Raw genomic sequence first — 18,117 nt, 5'->3', positions numbered from 1 at the left:
TTTCTTCGAACAGGAAGCTCAAAGCAAAATTAATCCTAAATTCCAGCAACTATCCAGATGAAGTCAGATACAGTTCTTGGAGAAAAAGTCCAAACTAATGTATTTCAAAGAACAAATCATAGCACAGAAAATGCTAGGAAACTCCAAGGGAAAATCTTTAACATAAAGCCATTCATCACAAACTGTAATAGGTTACATGTACTTTTGTTTGTTTTTGTTCTTTAAGTACACAGAAAGGAAACAGGCTCCCACCCAGAAGGGAAACTCCTAATAGAAGAGTTGCATTGTTAGTCAGTATCACAATGCCTTTAACCCTAGCTGAGAACCTCCTTGTTAGTCTATTTTGTTTGTAATTATAAACTTACACTTCAAATCCCTACCAAAATGGGTTCTCTTTTTCAATTACTACAGTATCTTTAGCACCAGCTTCTCACAAAGCTTTTTTTAAGCTGACATTTAAAGTAAGGATACATTATCTTTCTGTGGCACTAATCTGTTTTCTTTCATCAATGGTCATCATTAGCATAGTTATACAGCAAAGAGTTAAGTCTGAATATTCATTAAGGAAAAACCAGTCTATTCAAAACAAAAATATTTTATTATTCTAGATCCTACATTTAGAACAGTAATAAATCTGCACTGAAAGTTTGGTGCAAATGTTAAAAAATTCTAGAGGGAAGAGTGACTTTTTTAAAGTTAAAATGATTTCCAATTAAAAACTTTTTAATCTCCATTAACCTGATATTCCTGACACAGGAACTAAGAACTATGGTAACTTCATTTAAATTAGAATTTGATCCTTTCATAGAATATTGCCATAAACAAAGCCTGCCAGAATATACTGAACAGTCTGCTTTTACATAAATAAGGCAGGCTCCAATTTCACATTTCTTTCTAATTGAAAAGAAAATTTTAAAACCTCTACTGATTTGGGCTCAATAATGAAAACCTTAAAAATACTTTTTATATGCCTTTCAGAATGTAATCATAAAAATACATTTTTAGAAGTAATCAGTCCTTAAAAAAATAACCATTCTATCAGCATCTCCCAAACTAGTACAACTTAGATATTCAACATGACATGGGTAGGGAATCTAAAGAATTTAAATGCTAGAAAGATTTTCCCCTCCAAAATAGCAAAGATGAAATCACTTAATATCACACCATTATACTGTAGTGGGCAGGATCCATATGTGCAAAAATGTTTGTGGCAGCCTGTAAGAAGACTATTACAGCCTGTAATATTCTTCTCTATATTATAACGTTCTCTGGAGCAGCTTTCGTTTCAGTTCAGAGTGATCACCCCAAATGCAACCAGGAGTTAAAAGTCCAAGTCCTTTACTTTCTCTTTCAAATCTTGTCTCCTTCAGGGGCCCGGTTAGCTTTCTTAGAGGTCTATCTCTCTCCTTGATTCCGAGAGCTCCTGCCGCTAGTCCTTTGCCTCTGCCAGCTTCTGCCTTTAGCTCCCTCCGAATGGCTCCAGCCAGCACAAAGGTGGAAGTTGGAATGAATCTGTCTCCTTCTCCAAGAGTGGGTCTCTGAATACAGCAGCACAAAGTCCCTGAAGTTTGGGACAGAGAGTGTAATCTCCACCTGGAAGCAGAGCACCACTCTGACAGAGTTAAAAGTCAAAAAATGGACTGGGAACCAAAGGACTATCAAACTGCATACCCTCTGATCCAACAGTGTCTACTGGGCCTGTGTTCCAAACAGATCATAAAAAAGGGGAAAGGACCCATATGTGCAAAAATGTTTATAGCAGCTCTTTTCATAGTGGCAAGGAACTGGAAACTGAGTGGCTGCCTATTAGTTGGAGAATGGTTAAATAAGCTGTGGTATATGAATGTTATATTATTGTTCTGTAAGAAATGATCAGCAGGATGATTTCAGAGAGGCTTGGAGAGATTTACATGAACTGATGCTAAGTGTAATGAGCAGAACCAGATCATTGTACACAACAAGATTATAGGATGATCAATTCTTCAATTTAACTCTTAAAGCTTGAAGAGAAAGTTTGGGGGATAAGAGACAGGGAGTGAGAACTTTATTCTCATCACAATTGGCTCAAGGAGGGAATAACATGCATACTCAATTGGATATAGAAATCTTACCCTAGGGTAACCCTTCCCCTACCTAGGGTAAGATTTCTATATCCAATTGAGAAGGGTATAGGGGAACAGGGGAGGTGGGGGGGAAGAGGGGAACGGTGCTGGAAGGGAGGAAAGCTTGAGGATCATCAGAAGCAAAACACTTGAATGACTGGGTGAAAGGAAAGAATACATAAGGGGATCGAGAGGAGTCAGAAAATAGGATGGAGGAAAATAGAATTAGCAATAGATATTGTGAAAAAAATTTTAAAGCAAGTTTCTCTCATAAAGGCTTCATTTCTCAAACAGAAAACTGAGTCAAATTTATAAAAAATAAGAGCAATTCTCCAATTAATAAATGTTTAAAACATATGAACAATCTTCAGATAACTTAATCAAAGATGTCTACAGCCATATGCAAAAAGGCTCTAAATCACTACCGATTGGAGAAATGCAAATTAAAACAATTCTGGGGTGCCATCTCATACCTATTAGATTGGCTAAAAGGACAGAAAAGAAAAATGTCAAATGCTGGAAGGGATGTGAGAAAAATGACACATTCATTAATGCACTAGTGAGGGAAGTTTTGAACTGATTTAATCATTCCATAGAACAATATGGAACTATAAAACCATATATAATCCTTTGGACTAAAAATTCCACTACTGGGACTGTATCCAAAAAGGGATAAAAAACAAAAAGGAAAAGGACCTACATATACAAAAATATTTATAATAGCTTTGATGGCAAAGAATTGGAAATTGAGGGGATACCCATAATCAAGTGAAGAATGGCTAAACACATTGTACAGTATGTGACTGTGATGGAATGAATACTATTGTGCGATCATAAATGAGCAGGATGCTCTCTTGAAAAGATTTATATGAACTGATGCAAAGTGAATATACAGTTACAAAGTAACAGCAGTATTATAAGATTTAGCTATTTAAGCAACACAACAATCAAAGACAACTCTGAAAAACTTCTATGAAGAAAAAATCCCTAGAGAAAAAAATTGATGATGTGTAAGACTGAAGTATATTTTTTTTAAACTTTACTTTTCTTGAATTGTTAAGTGTTGGGTTTGTTTTGGTTTTGGGGGAGAAGGGAGGGAGACAGTCCTATGTTTTCTTTTACAACATGAATAATAATGGAACTATATTTTGCACTACTACACATATATAACTTTTATCAAATTGCTTGTCTTCTAAATGAAGAGAATGTGAAGGGAGGAAGGAAGAGAATTTGGAACTCAAAGTTTTAAAAATAAATGTGAAAATTTGTTTTTACATATAACTGGGGAAAAATAAAATATCAAAATAAAGAATATATGAAGAACTATATGAGATCAAGAACAATAGATAGAATCTCGGCTATTTCTGTCATTCCAATTTTAAGCGCACTGAAATTTATGCATTATCCAATTCAAACATTCAAGGAAAAAACATTTAGTCAAGAGTTCTAGACCTGTGGTGTTTCAGACACACACACACCCCCACAGACACACACACACAAAGACACACACACACACACACCATTCAAGTGATTTAATTTAAACAAGTTATTATTTTATCAGCATTCACCTGTGATTTTACTATACTAGTTCAAATATATTATAGATATTCCTATAATTTAAAATGGCAATTAGCACATATTTATCAAGTTAAACCAGTTTATTCAAAAACTCTCTGATGTAGTAAGTATTACTACTACGATTACTGGTAAAGAAATTAAGGGTTAGAAGTGAGGTAACATATTCACAAACACCAAGAAGGTAAAATACAAAACCAGGTCTTCTGACCAAATCCACCTCTCTATTATTCAACAATACCTCCCTCTAAGAAATAAACCTCAACCTATATTCACAATGAAAATATGGTGTAAATTGGAATTAACAAAACTATATCTTGAGAAGCATGATTCCGTAAAAATGGAAGATTAGGAACCAAAAAACTTGATAACTGATAACTAATCAAGTCTATAATCTACCTTACATATAACCTGGACAATCATTTTCATGTTTGAAATTTTTTTCTCATTTCTTGATTCTTGGTACAACCTGACTAATCTCTTAATTACCAAATTTCTTCTCAGTCCTAATCATTCTTGACCCATCTGCTACATCTGATATGATACTATTGGTTAACTCCCCTCTCCTTCAAGAACCTGCTAGACATCAATGGACAGAAGGTTGGAGTTTTGCAGTAAGAAGCACCTGACTTGGAAGTACTAGTCCATCTCAGGCCAAGTCACTTTTAGCTGTTTGCTGTGGTTTCTTCATTTGTAAAATGTGATAATTAATAGCACCTACCTCACAGAGGTGTAATAATGACCAAATAAGGTAATATATAAAGCATTTTGCACAATTTTAAAGTGCCATATGGATGCAATCTATTATTAATATTCTTCTCTGGATTATCACGACACTATTCTCTCCTACTTCTTAGTTCTCCTCTATCTATTTGGCCATTCCTTCTCAGTCCCCTTTGCTGGCTCATCAGTCACATCATGGCCAAGGTTCTATTTTGAATCTTCTTACCTTCTTCCTTTTTATTCTTCCTCCCTTGGTGACATCATTAGATCCTGTATGCTTTAAATGTAACTTCTATGCAGATGACTCCCAGATTTATATAACTAGCTCCAGGGTCTTCTCTTGAACTTCAGTCTCAGATCATCAATTGGCTACCGAACATTAAAAGCTGGATGTTTTGGAGACATTTTAAATATAACATGTCTAGAACAGAACTCATTATTCTTGCCCCATAAAATGTCTTCTCTTTTTCAAACTTTGCCACTTCTGTGGAAGACACCAGCATCTCTCTAGCATTTCAGATTATCCCAGCCTCATTTCCTAGTATTGTCACAAATGAGATCCCTTCCCTCCATCCTCATACAGTGACCACTTTGGTCTGGGTCTTTATCATCTTGCCTAGATTCCTACAATACCATTCCCAAGTGGTGTTCTGGCTTCAAAGCTCTCCCCAATAAGTCCACTCTCTATATATTGTTGCCAAATCACAAATCTAACCATGTCTCCTAATTCAATAAACTCCAATGGCTCCCAACTGCTTTTAGGATAATTTATAAACTCTTCTTTTAAGGCTCTTCACAATCCAGTCCTGACATATGGAAAAAGAATTTGAGTTAACGTATCAGAAAAATGCAAATTAAGACAATTCTGAGGTACCACTATACACTTCTCAGATTGGCCAAGATGACAAGAAAAGATAATGACAAATGTTGGCAGGGATGTGAGAAAACTTTCGCAAATAAAAAGCTATTATTTTTAAAAATAGCAGGTTTGACATGGAAAGCAGGCTACTTGAAACTAAATAAAGTCATATCATTTTCCTAAAACCATTTTATTTTTTAAGCCCAATTTAATTCAACACCAAATCTTTCTCTAAATACCTTAGTACTTATATTATTGCCTCAAAGGTCACTTTCTATTTCTTTTCTTACTTACACAATGAATTACTTCAATTCTATCTTAAGTACCTCTTATTAATCAACATGTAGTACCTTCTCTTAAAGCCATGACTCTCATTTGACAAAAACTATCAGGAAAACTAGTCATGTCTGTGGCAGAAAATGTTAGATCAGCATTCATATATTTCTGTAATAAGTTCTGACTGAAAACTTAACCTAAATATAAAAATAACATTTAAAAAAGAAACATCCACAAGTTAGGTGAGATCAAGAAAATGGAAGGAGGTGCTTTTTCAATTATTCCTAGACCAATATTAAAGAATTGAGTTGTTCATACAAAATAAAATAAATCAATTGAATTACTTACAATTAAAAAGCATTTACACAAACAGCAACATGAAAAACTAAATTGGGAAAAACAACTTAATAGCATAACAAAGAATAAAATCTGCCATAGAAAACTGATACAAAAAAATAAGACCAAGAATTTCCTAAGAATTAAGTGGTCAAAATATATAAATAAATGATCTCCAGAATTAGGAAATTCAACTAAACAAAAAATTACAGGAAATTACTGATATGAGAAATGAACATTGGCTTCACTTCAGCTTAAACTAGTAAATATGACAAGTCCCAAACCAGTAATGTTGAATGAGTTATGAGAAGACAGAAATACTAATATACTGGGGAAAGGGGCGGAGGTGGGGACTGGGGGACTTTGCACTGGTCCAATAGCTCCAACAATTTGGAATTTTTCAAGAAAAGTCACTAACCTATCAATCCCTTTGATGGAGTCATCCACCTACCACCAAGCATATAACAAAAGAAGGTCAAAAACAGGAAGGGAAAGCCCCATGTTACTAGTAGTACTTTTTGTGGTGGAAACAACAAAGTTGAAGAATTCAGAGAAATTGGAGAAGACCTGAATGAACTTATGCAGAGAGGAAAAAAAAATCAACATCAAGATGTATTTCATGAGAAAAGAATGCTAAAAGAAATATAAATTTAGTTAAAATAAGTAACAATATTGCCTCCAGAAAAACCAATGAAACCTGTTTTATTTTTTATCTCAGAAGGCTGAGGGGTCATATATATATGAAAGATGTCAACAATGTGTCAGTTTCATTTGCTCAAGTATTTTTGTTATAAAAAGGAATGAGTGAAGACAGAAAGGTATTTGGTAAATACTGGTTTGTTTTTTTTTAAAGCATCAATTATTTCTTTTAAAACATCCAAATAAGAAAAGTAGTTCATACACCATTTCTACATGGAACTTTCATTTCTACATAGAACTTTTCTTCATTCCCCAAATAACTAGTTTCCTCTCTCCCAAATTGCCTTGTATTTAACTAGTTTGTGTGCATATGTAATTAGTGACTTTATATTTATTCTCTAGAGTTTTTTTTAATGAATTTGCATCCTCCATTAGACTATTAATTTTACTGTAAGTAGAAATTGTTTCATTCTTTGTACTTGGATCCCCCCACCACCTAGCTTACACAGTAAGCAAATAAAATACTTGTTGACTATAAGTAAAGCACTTTAAAACCTTAAGTAAAATTTAATTTTTTATTAATCACAGAAGTCTTCTTTACACTTACAAGTTTCTCTTTACCATGTTCTATAGGGGTTTGACATCACAATTAACTTTAATTCAAAGCAAAATAATGGCATAACGTAAGATGTAAGCCTGATTATATACTACAGCACTCTCAAAATAATTTAGCCAGCAAAAACTCTAAGCCTTGCAAAATACTAAAAAACCTATAAATACAGAAATGATAGTGAAAGGAGATGGGGTGGGGAGCAATATCTGAGAACGATAATCCCCTAAAAGCAAGGGTAGAAGAAATGGTAGAGCAAAATGGGGTCTTCTTTATGTCTAAAAGCTACTGCACCTAATAAGCCTTTCTGATCCAAACAATTTCATACTTAATATTTTAGGAAAGAAAGCTACTTTTCCCAAACCTCTATTATCTAGCACAGAACTAGAATTGGAAGGCTGACCTACTAGTTGAATCACAGAAATCCAATTCAACTTAACAACTGATAGGCACGGAAGTGAAGAAAGGTCAAACTCATGGGTTTGTTCCATTTCTTTGAGTAATAAAGTAGAATGTGTTACCAAGGGTTCAGTAAAAAGAGAATGTGGGGTATTTTCTGATGGGCAGTGCATGACAGCTGGAGAAAAGCTGTTGGAACAACAGCTGTGCACCATGTACTATTCATTTCAAACCACAAACTCAAGTTGCCCATGTCATACTACTCTATTAGCTGATTTGACCAGGACTCTCTTCTGAAACGAGCGCCTTCTTACAAGAGAAACACGAACCACAGTCAAATATGCTGTACTGTGGGGAAGAGAGGATTTAAATCCCTGCTTCAGGCTCTCTATAGGCCTGCAAAGCAAAGTCAAAGACAGAACTTCCCAACTGAACACTATAAATGAAACTTCCTGAAACATAGCAGCAGCAGCAGGTCCTAGGAGTGTGAGCACAGCTGTTTAAAAACACCACTTAGGAGGGACGGAGGACGACCAACCAGGCCTCAATGTGAATTACTACATTCAACACATCCTTTTCAACTAAATAAAAAGTGGATTTCTGACTTTGGCAAGAAAATGACTATTCCACTTATAAAAGTTCACCTATTTATACAATAGTTTGAAAGCCCAATCATTGGAGGCTAACATATATGGCGTTCCCATAAGAGGGAATCCCCTTGTCATGGTTCAAAGGGTTAGTCTGTAATCTCTGAGATTCTCTAAACTTCCAAACTCTCAGTGCTTCCTTCTCATTCTGAGTTCTCTCATATCAGAGCCAGATGGTCATCAATGGTGGGGGAAGGTGAGGGAGATAGTTTTATTTTATATAAGGCAAAAAATGTCCCACTTCAGAGATGCCATCCATCTCCTTTGGCTCTGTCTTTAATTCAGAAGCCAGAGTAGAAAAGACATTTTCTATATGCCCTCTTCTACAACTTGTAGTTCAGCTAAATGCAATACTAAACACGATGCTAGGCACATGGTAAGTGCTTGATGTTTACTAAAAGATTACACTCTTGAAAATCAAAAGTCCTGTCATAGCACTGGCTTACACATTTTCTCTTCCTTTCCTTTCACTTCACAAATTGCTATATGTCATAATCTCAACCCCATATATCATGTAACCAGACATAAGGTGCTGGAAGAAAATCCACTAAGAAAATATACAAATTCATAAATCTTCAGACCACATTAAAAGCTGTTCAAAATCTCCCAAGGCAGAACTTCCAAAGACAAATGAAATGAAGATGATTTTCTTTTTAAGACACTTCCCTGTTCTGGACCAAACTGCTAAAACAACAAGCTTCAAGTAAATCTATGACATAACAAACAGATCACTACTGATATTAATTTATAATATGTAGCCTTCTCAGCATTATATTCTTTCAAAAGAAATAACAGAAACAGCCTCAGTCTCTGAGTAACTGCTGCTGACCTAGAAATGACAATAGATTTACCTTGCTTCTTCCTAACTAAACAAGGAGGATTCAAAAAAGGCAGAAGGCAGTCTGCCCTCAATGAGAAAAACAACAAGGCGAGACGTGCAAAGGAGCTACGCACCACACAGATAAACAAGACTCAATTCAAAGAAGGAAGGCAAGAGAAGCAAGAGGATCTGGGAAAGGCTTTTGGTAGTCAAAGACCAGGTTTTAGTTGGAGTCTGAAGAAGCCCAGGTTAGCTAAGAAGTAGAGAATAAGAAGGAGAAGGGAAGGAGGTTCAGGGACCAGGCAGGGAGCGCTTATGGAACAGGATCAGAGAATGGGTGGCTGGGAATAAGGCAGGGGAAGAAAAATAAAGCAAATGGGGGAGAATCCATTCACAAAGTGAATCTCAATATGGCAAATTTGGAAAAGATATGACAGAAGGAAAAGACTTAGAACTGGGAGGAGCTTTAAAGCTCATTTGCTCCACTTTACAAGGGAGAAGCTGAGCAATTCAAACTCAGGTCTTCCGATGACAAATGCACTAGGCTCAGCTACCTTCCTCTCAGAATCCAGTTCTGGTTCTAGATTTTAGGACTGAAGGAGTTAAGGTTTCTGGGAAGCCGTAAGTTTTCGGGGGAAGATGCAAAAAGTGACTTAGGATCCAAAGAGGCCCTTGAGGTCCAAGGCCCCAATCACACAGCTTAGTATAGAACCCAATAAGCCAACACATCTCTAACTGTGCTGCTTCTTCAGGAGCCATAAGGAAGACAGGAAGGGTAGTGGATCCTCAGCAGGGGATTGTATCCAAGAGGGTAAATGCCCAGCTAAGCTTTAACCGATTCCCCAAACTCATCGTCAGAGGTCAAGCCATTTCAGATTCAAGGCTGGAAATGCAGGTTAAGGCCACAACAGACTGAAAACCCCAACCAGACCCACTATCCTGAACTATCTGGAAAAGAGAAAATACAGCAGAGCTACCCTAAGCCTCAACTCCAATAATTATTAGATAGGACCTAGGAAAGGCAATTAACCTGCTGAGTTTCACCTGGCAAATGGAGCAAAAACCAGTTAAGTATTGTGCAGTCCCCTCATGAAATGAAGACGTGAAGTGACTTATCAACCTATGCATTGCTACATCATAGTACTGTTGCAAGGAAAATAAAACAGCCATTTGTAAAGCTCTACCCAGAAATGTGAGGTGTCAGAAGCCCAGAAGACCCTCGGGAAGGCGTGGGGAACGAGCAGTTTCACACATGCAATCAGAAGCCCTGAAGTTCAGCAAAGACCTCATCTAATACAAATCAGAACCAACCAGGTCTACAATCTCCCCTAAATCTAGACTCTTTTCTACAGACAAGGAAGACCATGGCTGCTCATTCTATTTCTGGCTAGTTCTCACTGTTAGTTATATTGACCCTAAATTTGTTTCTCAGCAACACCCTAGTCTTATCCTCTAGGGCTAAACCACACAAGTTTATTATACCTGGTTCCTCCTCACAACCCTTTAAATGCATGAATATGATCAACTTCCCCTAACTCTCTAGGATGAATGTTTCTTATTTCCCGTAGGGTTGTCAATCCTTCAGTTTTAATCCATTCTCCAGTAGAACCATAAGAGGCTTTCACATACCGCACCCCCCCACCCACCCCGGGGCTTGAGCTGACAGGCCTTACCTCCTGCTATAACTGTAGGGATGCCCAGATGTGGGGTCAGAACTAGACAAGCTTCCAAGGAAGAATCCCAAGGGACAAAGGTTACCAGTACATTCTCTCCATAGTGAGAGACTTCACAGTCTATATAACTGAAACAACTAAACAAACATCTCTCTGATAAGCTTTTATTTTCAACAAGGCCAGTAACATTTGAACAAAGAAGTACAAACTGCCCAGTTTTATTGGGGCACTTTTTCAGATCTGAAGCTTTAGGCTAAGGTAGCATAATAGGTTCTTAAATATATACAATTTTTTTAAAATTTAGGTTATACTGAGTTTTGTTTATTTATTTTGAAAAGCCTGGTTACTCTTGGCTTCCCCCGGTGAGAAGTGTGGGGTAGCGCACTACTGGACCTGCTCAGTTTTTCTGACATGGGCCAGCTCATCCCTCCTTGGCCCCTGCTCCAAGGAGGATCACCACAATGATGTTGGACTTGGTGTCGCAGCACCATCAGCTTATTCACTGCAGCTCAGAACTTCCCAGCTCAAGAGTGCAACAGCAAACCTAGATTTGGGGTTTCATTTTACTTCTCTCCTACCGAAAGAATCACTCTTTTTTTTTTTTTTTAACAGACCCTTTAGCTAAAAAAGCAAAGTACACAAAGTTAAAATTGGTATTATAATGCCTTTCAGAGAATTGGAAAAAAAAAAGTCTAATAAGCTGGAAAATTTTGCATTGGTTTGGCCTATATCTAACAATATCTTTCCTTCCCCAATAAGCAATACAACAAATATTTCTGTTTCCTGTGTGCCAAGCTTGTGCTCAGCACAGGGAATACAAAGAAAGTACATAGTCTTTGCCTTTAAAGAACTGTATCACCTAATTTTCATGGGGTAGAGAAGGGAAGAGAATCCAGGAAGGCTGCCCGGACAAGGTGGAGTCTGAGCTAGCACTTGAATAAAGATTTCCAGCCCCTTAGCCCTGGAATCCAGACATGAAATACTAGCCTACAAGTAAGCGACAGAGCTTCTACAAAGAGATCCCTTAGAAAGTGGCCTAGAAACAATGAGCAAAGCGGATGATGGTAGTTAAACTAGATACAGAGCCTACAATTTCAAAAAGATCCATGGCCAAGGTGGGAAGGGGGAGGGATGAAAACTAGTTAGTTATTTCCCCCCAATATGCTCATCAGTTTCTGCTGAATTTTTTCTCCTTCTTTCTCTCTTTTTTAAAAATTCTTTTTTAATGAGTTGACTCTCCAGGAAGGGAAGGAATACAAGAGAAAAACAAGGTGATGTAAAAACAAAAAATATCAATTATCTTATTTTTTTAACTAAAACTCATGCTTCCTCTAAAATCAAGTACTTTGGTCTTCTAGTCCTAGCTCCTTCTAGAAATAAAAAAAAACAAACAAACAAAAAAGTGCTTTGGAGCTCTTTTATTTCAGAGAATTTCTGGTACTTCATCTAATGCTTCCTGAAGGTCTGAGCACTTATTCAAAGTTCCAATTTCCTCCTCCAGAGTAGAATAACCCTAAGAGAGGTTACCAGGACAATGCTAAATCAAACATACAGAAACCCACAAATGCAATTTTCCTAAAAGGGAAAGGCACTTCACTAAATCAAGCATCACAAAGAACTCACAACTCAAAAGGCATATAGTCCAGTCTAGACTGGAGCAAAAACTCTTCTGCAACATTAACAGATAGAAAAATCAGCTTCACTCAACCTGGTTTAATAATTGTCTTTTGGGACAAAGTAGCACAACCCAGAACACCCTTCGTGCTACAAGGAAGTGGAATTTTAAACACTAAAACTACAGAGATTACCAACTTCAGCAGGGTAAAAAGGTTTAAAAAAAAAAAAAAAGGGCCCACTAGAAGGATTTCTTTCAGATTTCCAAAGAAACTGTGGAAAAGAAAATATGTAAATTTTAATCTCAGTCAACAAAGGTTTGAAACACATTCTTCTTTGATCGTATGATCAGAAACTTTCCAGGAAATTAAACTCAAATTCAATCATAAGCTAACATTTATATATTGCTTATAGATTTGCAATCATGTTAAGCTTATTTCATTTTGAGTGTTACAACTACTCTGGTAGGTTAGATGCTATTATTATTCCCATTTTACAGATAAGAAAAGTAAAGCTGAGAAACATGTGATTTGCCAAGAGTCCAAAGAGAGATTTGAACTAAGGACTTCAAGTCTAGCATTCTATTTCCATAACCACCCCAATATTTTACTTACTGTCACTATTCACATAATGACTAATCTAATGTAGCCAATAGATAAGGCCCTGGAAAAATGTGGAATGAAAATTTCTTTGGATAGACCCCATGAATTATCCTCACTTTACAGATAAGAAAACTGAAGCCCAGGAAAGCTTCAATGATTAGTCCAGGATAACAAAGTTAAAAAGCATCAGATTTTCTAACTCCAAAATCAGTGCTCTTTTCTCCCCCAGATTTTTCTACCTAACGATGTTCTCTTTTCACTTTGCTCTTTAATTCAAAGCTAGGGATACTTTTTCAGTTAAAAAAAATTCTGAATTAAAACTATTTTCAGCATTGGATATTCTAATGCTATTAAACACACACACACACACACACACACACACACACACAATTCTTTTCTCTCAATAAGACTAACCAAAATAAAAGATCTAATTCAAGAAGGATAACTATTAGATCAAGAAAATTTTAGGCTAGAATTTCCTTCTGCTTCTATCTGAAAAAGACAACTACTCTTAAAAATGCCCTTTGTCTTCTTTGTCACTTTGCCTTTACTATCATATTCTTTCTCTCTTTCTCTCATCTTCCATCTTTCCCATCTACTGGATCTTCTTCAACTGCCAAAAAAATCCCACCTCACCCAGGTCTCCTCCATACTTACAAAAAAAAAAAAAAAATCATCTATGACTTTAACCACCAATAACTGGGAACTCCACTTCCACTACTCTCACTCGTTTCTAAGGTCCTCTATCAGGAAGCTTCAGACCTCATCATTCAAACAAACATGCTCTCTCTGAGGTTACCAGTAACTTCACTGCCAAAACTAATGGACTGTTCTCAACCCCCATTCTTTGTGACAGCTCTGCAACGTCATGGAGCCCCATTTCCTCCTCGATACTTTTTCCTCTCTAAAGGCATTGCCTTCTCCAGGTTCTCCTCCTACTTGTCTGACTACTCTTTTCTGACTTATTTGCTGGATCTTTACCTCAAGATATGTCCACTAACCTCAGGTATCGCAAAAGGTCTGTCTTGAGACATCTCTTTTGCTCTTTCATTTGGTGAAACCATAGGTTCAAACTTATACAGATTATTCCAAAATCTAAATATCCAGCCTTAGTCCTTCTCCTGTCCCACATAATTAACTGTCCTTTCTACCACTCACTGGACTGCTACAAGCATGTCAAATTCAACATATTCAATATAAGAACTCATCTTTCCCCCAATCCCTTCTTCCCAACTTTTCTATTACCGTAGCAGGCATGGGAATGCTCTCCCTCTTTAACCTTCATCCTCTCCCTTCCTGCTTTCCTTTAGGACTTCAAATTCTGCAGTTCACACAATTAAATGTGCCATAAATGGGACTTAACTAAAAATTATCTAGGCATTTTAATTAAATGTTACCTTTCCTCAATTGCAAATTTCCAAGGGAAGGATCATGTGTCACCTCAACTTTCTTTACGTCAATGTGCACCTAGCTCAATGCTCTCTAAAACTAGATGGTCAATGCTTACAAAGTGATGTTTATTACAAAATTTCCAAAAAAACTTTTGTATTCTATAGTGCTTTTACTTTTTGACATTAAGTATCAGAAGTAAAATTGAAATGGGGAGCTCCCGATTTTGTATTCAATGTTGTGTCCAATATCCAGTGCCTTTCTTCCACAAGTTTCTTTACCCCAGAGAATTTCTAATCACTATACTCATTTACGATTCAAAAAACTGGAAGCCAAACAAAGTTTTTAAACACTTGTGGTTTTGTGTATTTTAGTAAAACAATTTATGAATAGTGGAGTCAGGAAAAGAATCTATAATTCCACCTTCACACCTCCCACTTTGTTCTAACCATGAGACCATACTCCCCAGAGAAAAGCCTGCTATAAATCGCTTTGCTATCAGTTTCCTAATGTTACCCTTAAGCCCTGGGGAAATAGCCACATGACAGCATCCTAGATTCTACAGCCTAAACCAAATTGCTCACTTCCTACTATTACTTTTCAAATATTTTTGGCAGCCCAAGTCTCAATTACTGACACTAAATTCTGACATTACTAAAATGCAGATCTGATCATGTCACTCCCAACTCAAATTGTTCAATTGTTCCTCATTGCTTCTAGCATAATACACAAAATTTTCAGGCTGGAAACTATTTTTCCAGTATTATTTAATAGTATTCTACTTGACACACTGTCCATTCCAATCACTTTGGTCTGCAAGCTATTTCCCATACATAGCATTCCTGTGACCACCTCAAAGCCCTTCTCCAAATGATCAGTGTTTAATGTCCATTCTCTCCATCTCCAGATGGCAGAATACCTTAGTTCCTTCAAAGCATCACAAGGGTGCCATCTCCTACACCAGAGATCCCTGAGGTTATTAGTACTGCTCCATCCAAGAATTACTTTGCATTACTCTGTAAAAACATTTCTATTTATATTTCAGAATACATGCCTTCCTCTCCCCTCCTCCACCCTACCCCCAAATTCTTGGAGCCAGGACCAGTTCTGGAATTTTAGTTTTTTCTTTAATCTTTGTATCATAACACCCAGGTACTTAACAAATGTTTGTTAAACTGAAGTAACAACTTTTAGGTTGTTTAGTCCCACATTATTGTAAAGGTTATCACTCATAGCATCAACATGACAGATGATTGTCAATTTCCACATGAGATGATATCTGTAGCTGTTAATATACATTAAGTAATAAGGAAAGAAGTAGTTAAGTATTCCATTTTAGAACAATGCACTGGAAATGATATAAAACCCAATACCTATTAAAGCATTTCAATTATACTTTTTACTATCCTTTTCAGGATACGCTCACAAAACATCAGTGCTTGCACCAAATGACCACCTAATATCTCTTAGGACTCAAGAACTGACAAAAGCAGTATTATAAAGATTGTTAATTCACTAGCATCTGATTTTTGAGATTGAAGAAATCAAGAATTTTAAAAAAAAAATCAGAGTCCTGTCTCTAGCAGCAAATTCTAAGAAATTAATTTTTTAAATTCTAAAAATTGTTCTCCATATCTGTAGAGTACCATTCATTGTTCCACCTGTAGGAAATCTTTCCTTTTCTGTAGCCCAGTTCAGACCACCTCTTCCATGAGGCCTTCCTTGATCTTCCAGTACCCTCCCCCACCTTCTCTTATCACAATTTGACCTTTCACATACTTTCCTCATTCCAATTCATTTATTTGTGTACCATTCAAACTCCCTACAGAACTCTAGATTTTGTAGGTCAAAAGAATAGAATTGCGTTTTCTTATCTTTTTATCTACAGCTTAGTACCTAGCAACAAGGGATTTAAAAACTATCCGTGGAATTATGTCAAAGTATTCTACCTCCGATTTTCCCCACCCAGATGCAAGCCCACAGCCTAAGGGTAGCTGACCCACGGAGTCTTGAACAAAGGAGTTACTTAATAAATATAGTTGAACACAGAAGAAACTATTTCAGGGTGGGAAGCTAGAGTAGATGCACAAGTTAGATAAATCTAAAATAAAGGAAGGGTGGAGGATGGTCAAATAGCAGGATTTGGAGTTAGAACACCGATTTCAGTCCCTAATCTCTCATTTATTACTTTTGTGGGATCTTGTTGGGCAAGTCATCCAACTGATGGCTGAGGCCCCTTCAATCTTTCCAGAATTTCCAGGAGCAATGTGGTTTACGGTAAAGAACTCTAATCTGGGAGTCTTGCCTCCTTGCTTTCCCCTCTGGCTAAACCTGCGACAAAATCCCCTAAACCTCCCAATCTTGGTTGTTCATCCGTTACAATAAAGACACCCCTTACAATGGCTCTTTGGGAAAGGATGACTAGAATACTGGGCGGTGAACCCCAGAAATTCGGAAGAACGGGATGGTTTCTCTGGCGCTGTTTTCATTTCTCCATTTTCCCCGTATCTTTATAGTTCCACCCAAAGGAGGGAAGGTTCTAACACGTGCATAAAGTGCACAAAACAATTTCATCTCTTTGTCTCACACAAGTCAAACCCCTGGAGATGGCCTTTAAACCAGCAGGAGGCATCTCACAGGCCGGACCCCCGCTACGAGGACACGAAAGCCGGAGGCTCCCCAGTTACCAAGCAGATGATGGCGCGGCCGAGGGAGCAAGGGATTCCCAGGCTCCAGGACCACCAAGTGCCGAGGGGGGATGGGGGTGGGGGCCGAAGCAGCCCCCGGCTCTCCGCTGCCGGCCCCAGCTCGGGAGATAAGGTGGATTAACGTCTTCCCCACCCTTCCCCTCCACATTCCTCGGGAGCCTGGCTCCCCCGGCACCGACCGTCCGCAAAGCGGGCACCAGCCAGGGCCGAGACGGGAGGCCGGCATCCACAACTTTCCGGCCCGAGCAGTCAGCGCACCGCACCGGGTGGCCTCAGTCCCCTCCCCCCTTCCCCCACGGAGGTTGGGGGGGAGAGGGGGGAAAGAGAGACCGTCTCAACTCCCCCTTCTCCCCCCAAGGGGCAACCTCAACTCTCCCACTCTACCCGGGCAGTCTCAACTCCCTCGCCCCCCCCCCCAGGGGCAATGTCAGCCCCCCTGCTCTTTCCCGGGGGGCAAAGTCAGTCCCCTCCCCCCATGGGGGGCACCTCGGCCCCGCCTCCCCCACGAGGGTCACCTGAGTCCCGCCTTCCCCCCCACGAGGCAGCCCCAGTCTCCCCTCGCCACCCACCCACCCTTCCCACCGGAGGCCCCCCGCCCCAGGGCTGCGTCTCGGTCACCTGGATGAACTGGATGGTGAGCGCCGACTTGCCGACGCCACCTCCTCCCACCACCACGAGCCGGTACTTCTCCTGCCCGGAGCCGTCCCGCCAGCCCGCCGTGGCCATGGGGGCGTCCGGCCCGGCCCGGCCCAGCCGGGGCCGGCCCCTGCGGAGGCCCCGCTCCCTTCCCCACCCCTCCGGGGCCGAGCGCGGGCCGCGGAGGGCGGGCGGGCTGCAGGGCGGCTCGGGCCGGGCCGGGGGCGCCGCGGCGGGGGCTTCGGGGCAGGGGCCGGGCCGGGAGCGCCGCGGCTCCCGAGGAGCGGCACGGGGAGAAGGCGGGCGCGGAGCCGCCGAGGCGAGAGCGGCAGGGGCCCGGCCGAGGGCCGGGGTCCGGGTTCGCGCTCCTCAGCCTCCCTCCTCAGCGCCCAGGCAGCGAGCACAGCCTCCCGAGCCGCGACAAATGGCGGGGCGGGGCGGGGCCCGCGCTAATCTGGGGCGGGATATTCATGAGGGGGCGGGCTCGGGGGCGGAGCCTCCACCTCCCG

General features: G+C 39.4%; 1 protein-coding gene across 1 annotated transcript in view; it reads right to left on the bottom strand.

The window, feature by feature from the left end:
• RRAS2 (RAS related 2) overlaps positions 1 to 17,744 on the bottom strand; it is a 75,430-nt gene extending 57,686 nt beyond the window's left edge. Inside the window, exon 1 of the mRNA XM_051963969.1 lies at positions 17,591 to 17,744. Within this exon, the coding sequence (XP_051819929.1) occupies positions 17,591 to 17,698 (108 nt within the window). The 5' untranslated portion in view covers positions 17,699 to 17,744. The remainder of the gene's footprint in view (positions 1 to 17,590) is intronic.
• Between the last annotated feature and the right edge of the window lie 373 nt (positions 17,745 to 18,117).

The sequence above is a fragment of the Antechinus flavipes genome, chromosome 6 (assembly GCF_016432865.1).
Source record: "Antechinus flavipes isolate AdamAnt ecotype Samford, QLD, Australia chromosome 6, AdamAnt_v2, whole genome shotgun sequence".
NCBI lineage: Eukaryota > Metazoa > Chordata > Mammalia > Dasyuromorphia > Dasyuridae > Antechinus > Antechinus flavipes.
Note: the sequence above shows the minus strand (reverse complement) of the source record. Positions and strands in the feature narration are given on the sequence as shown.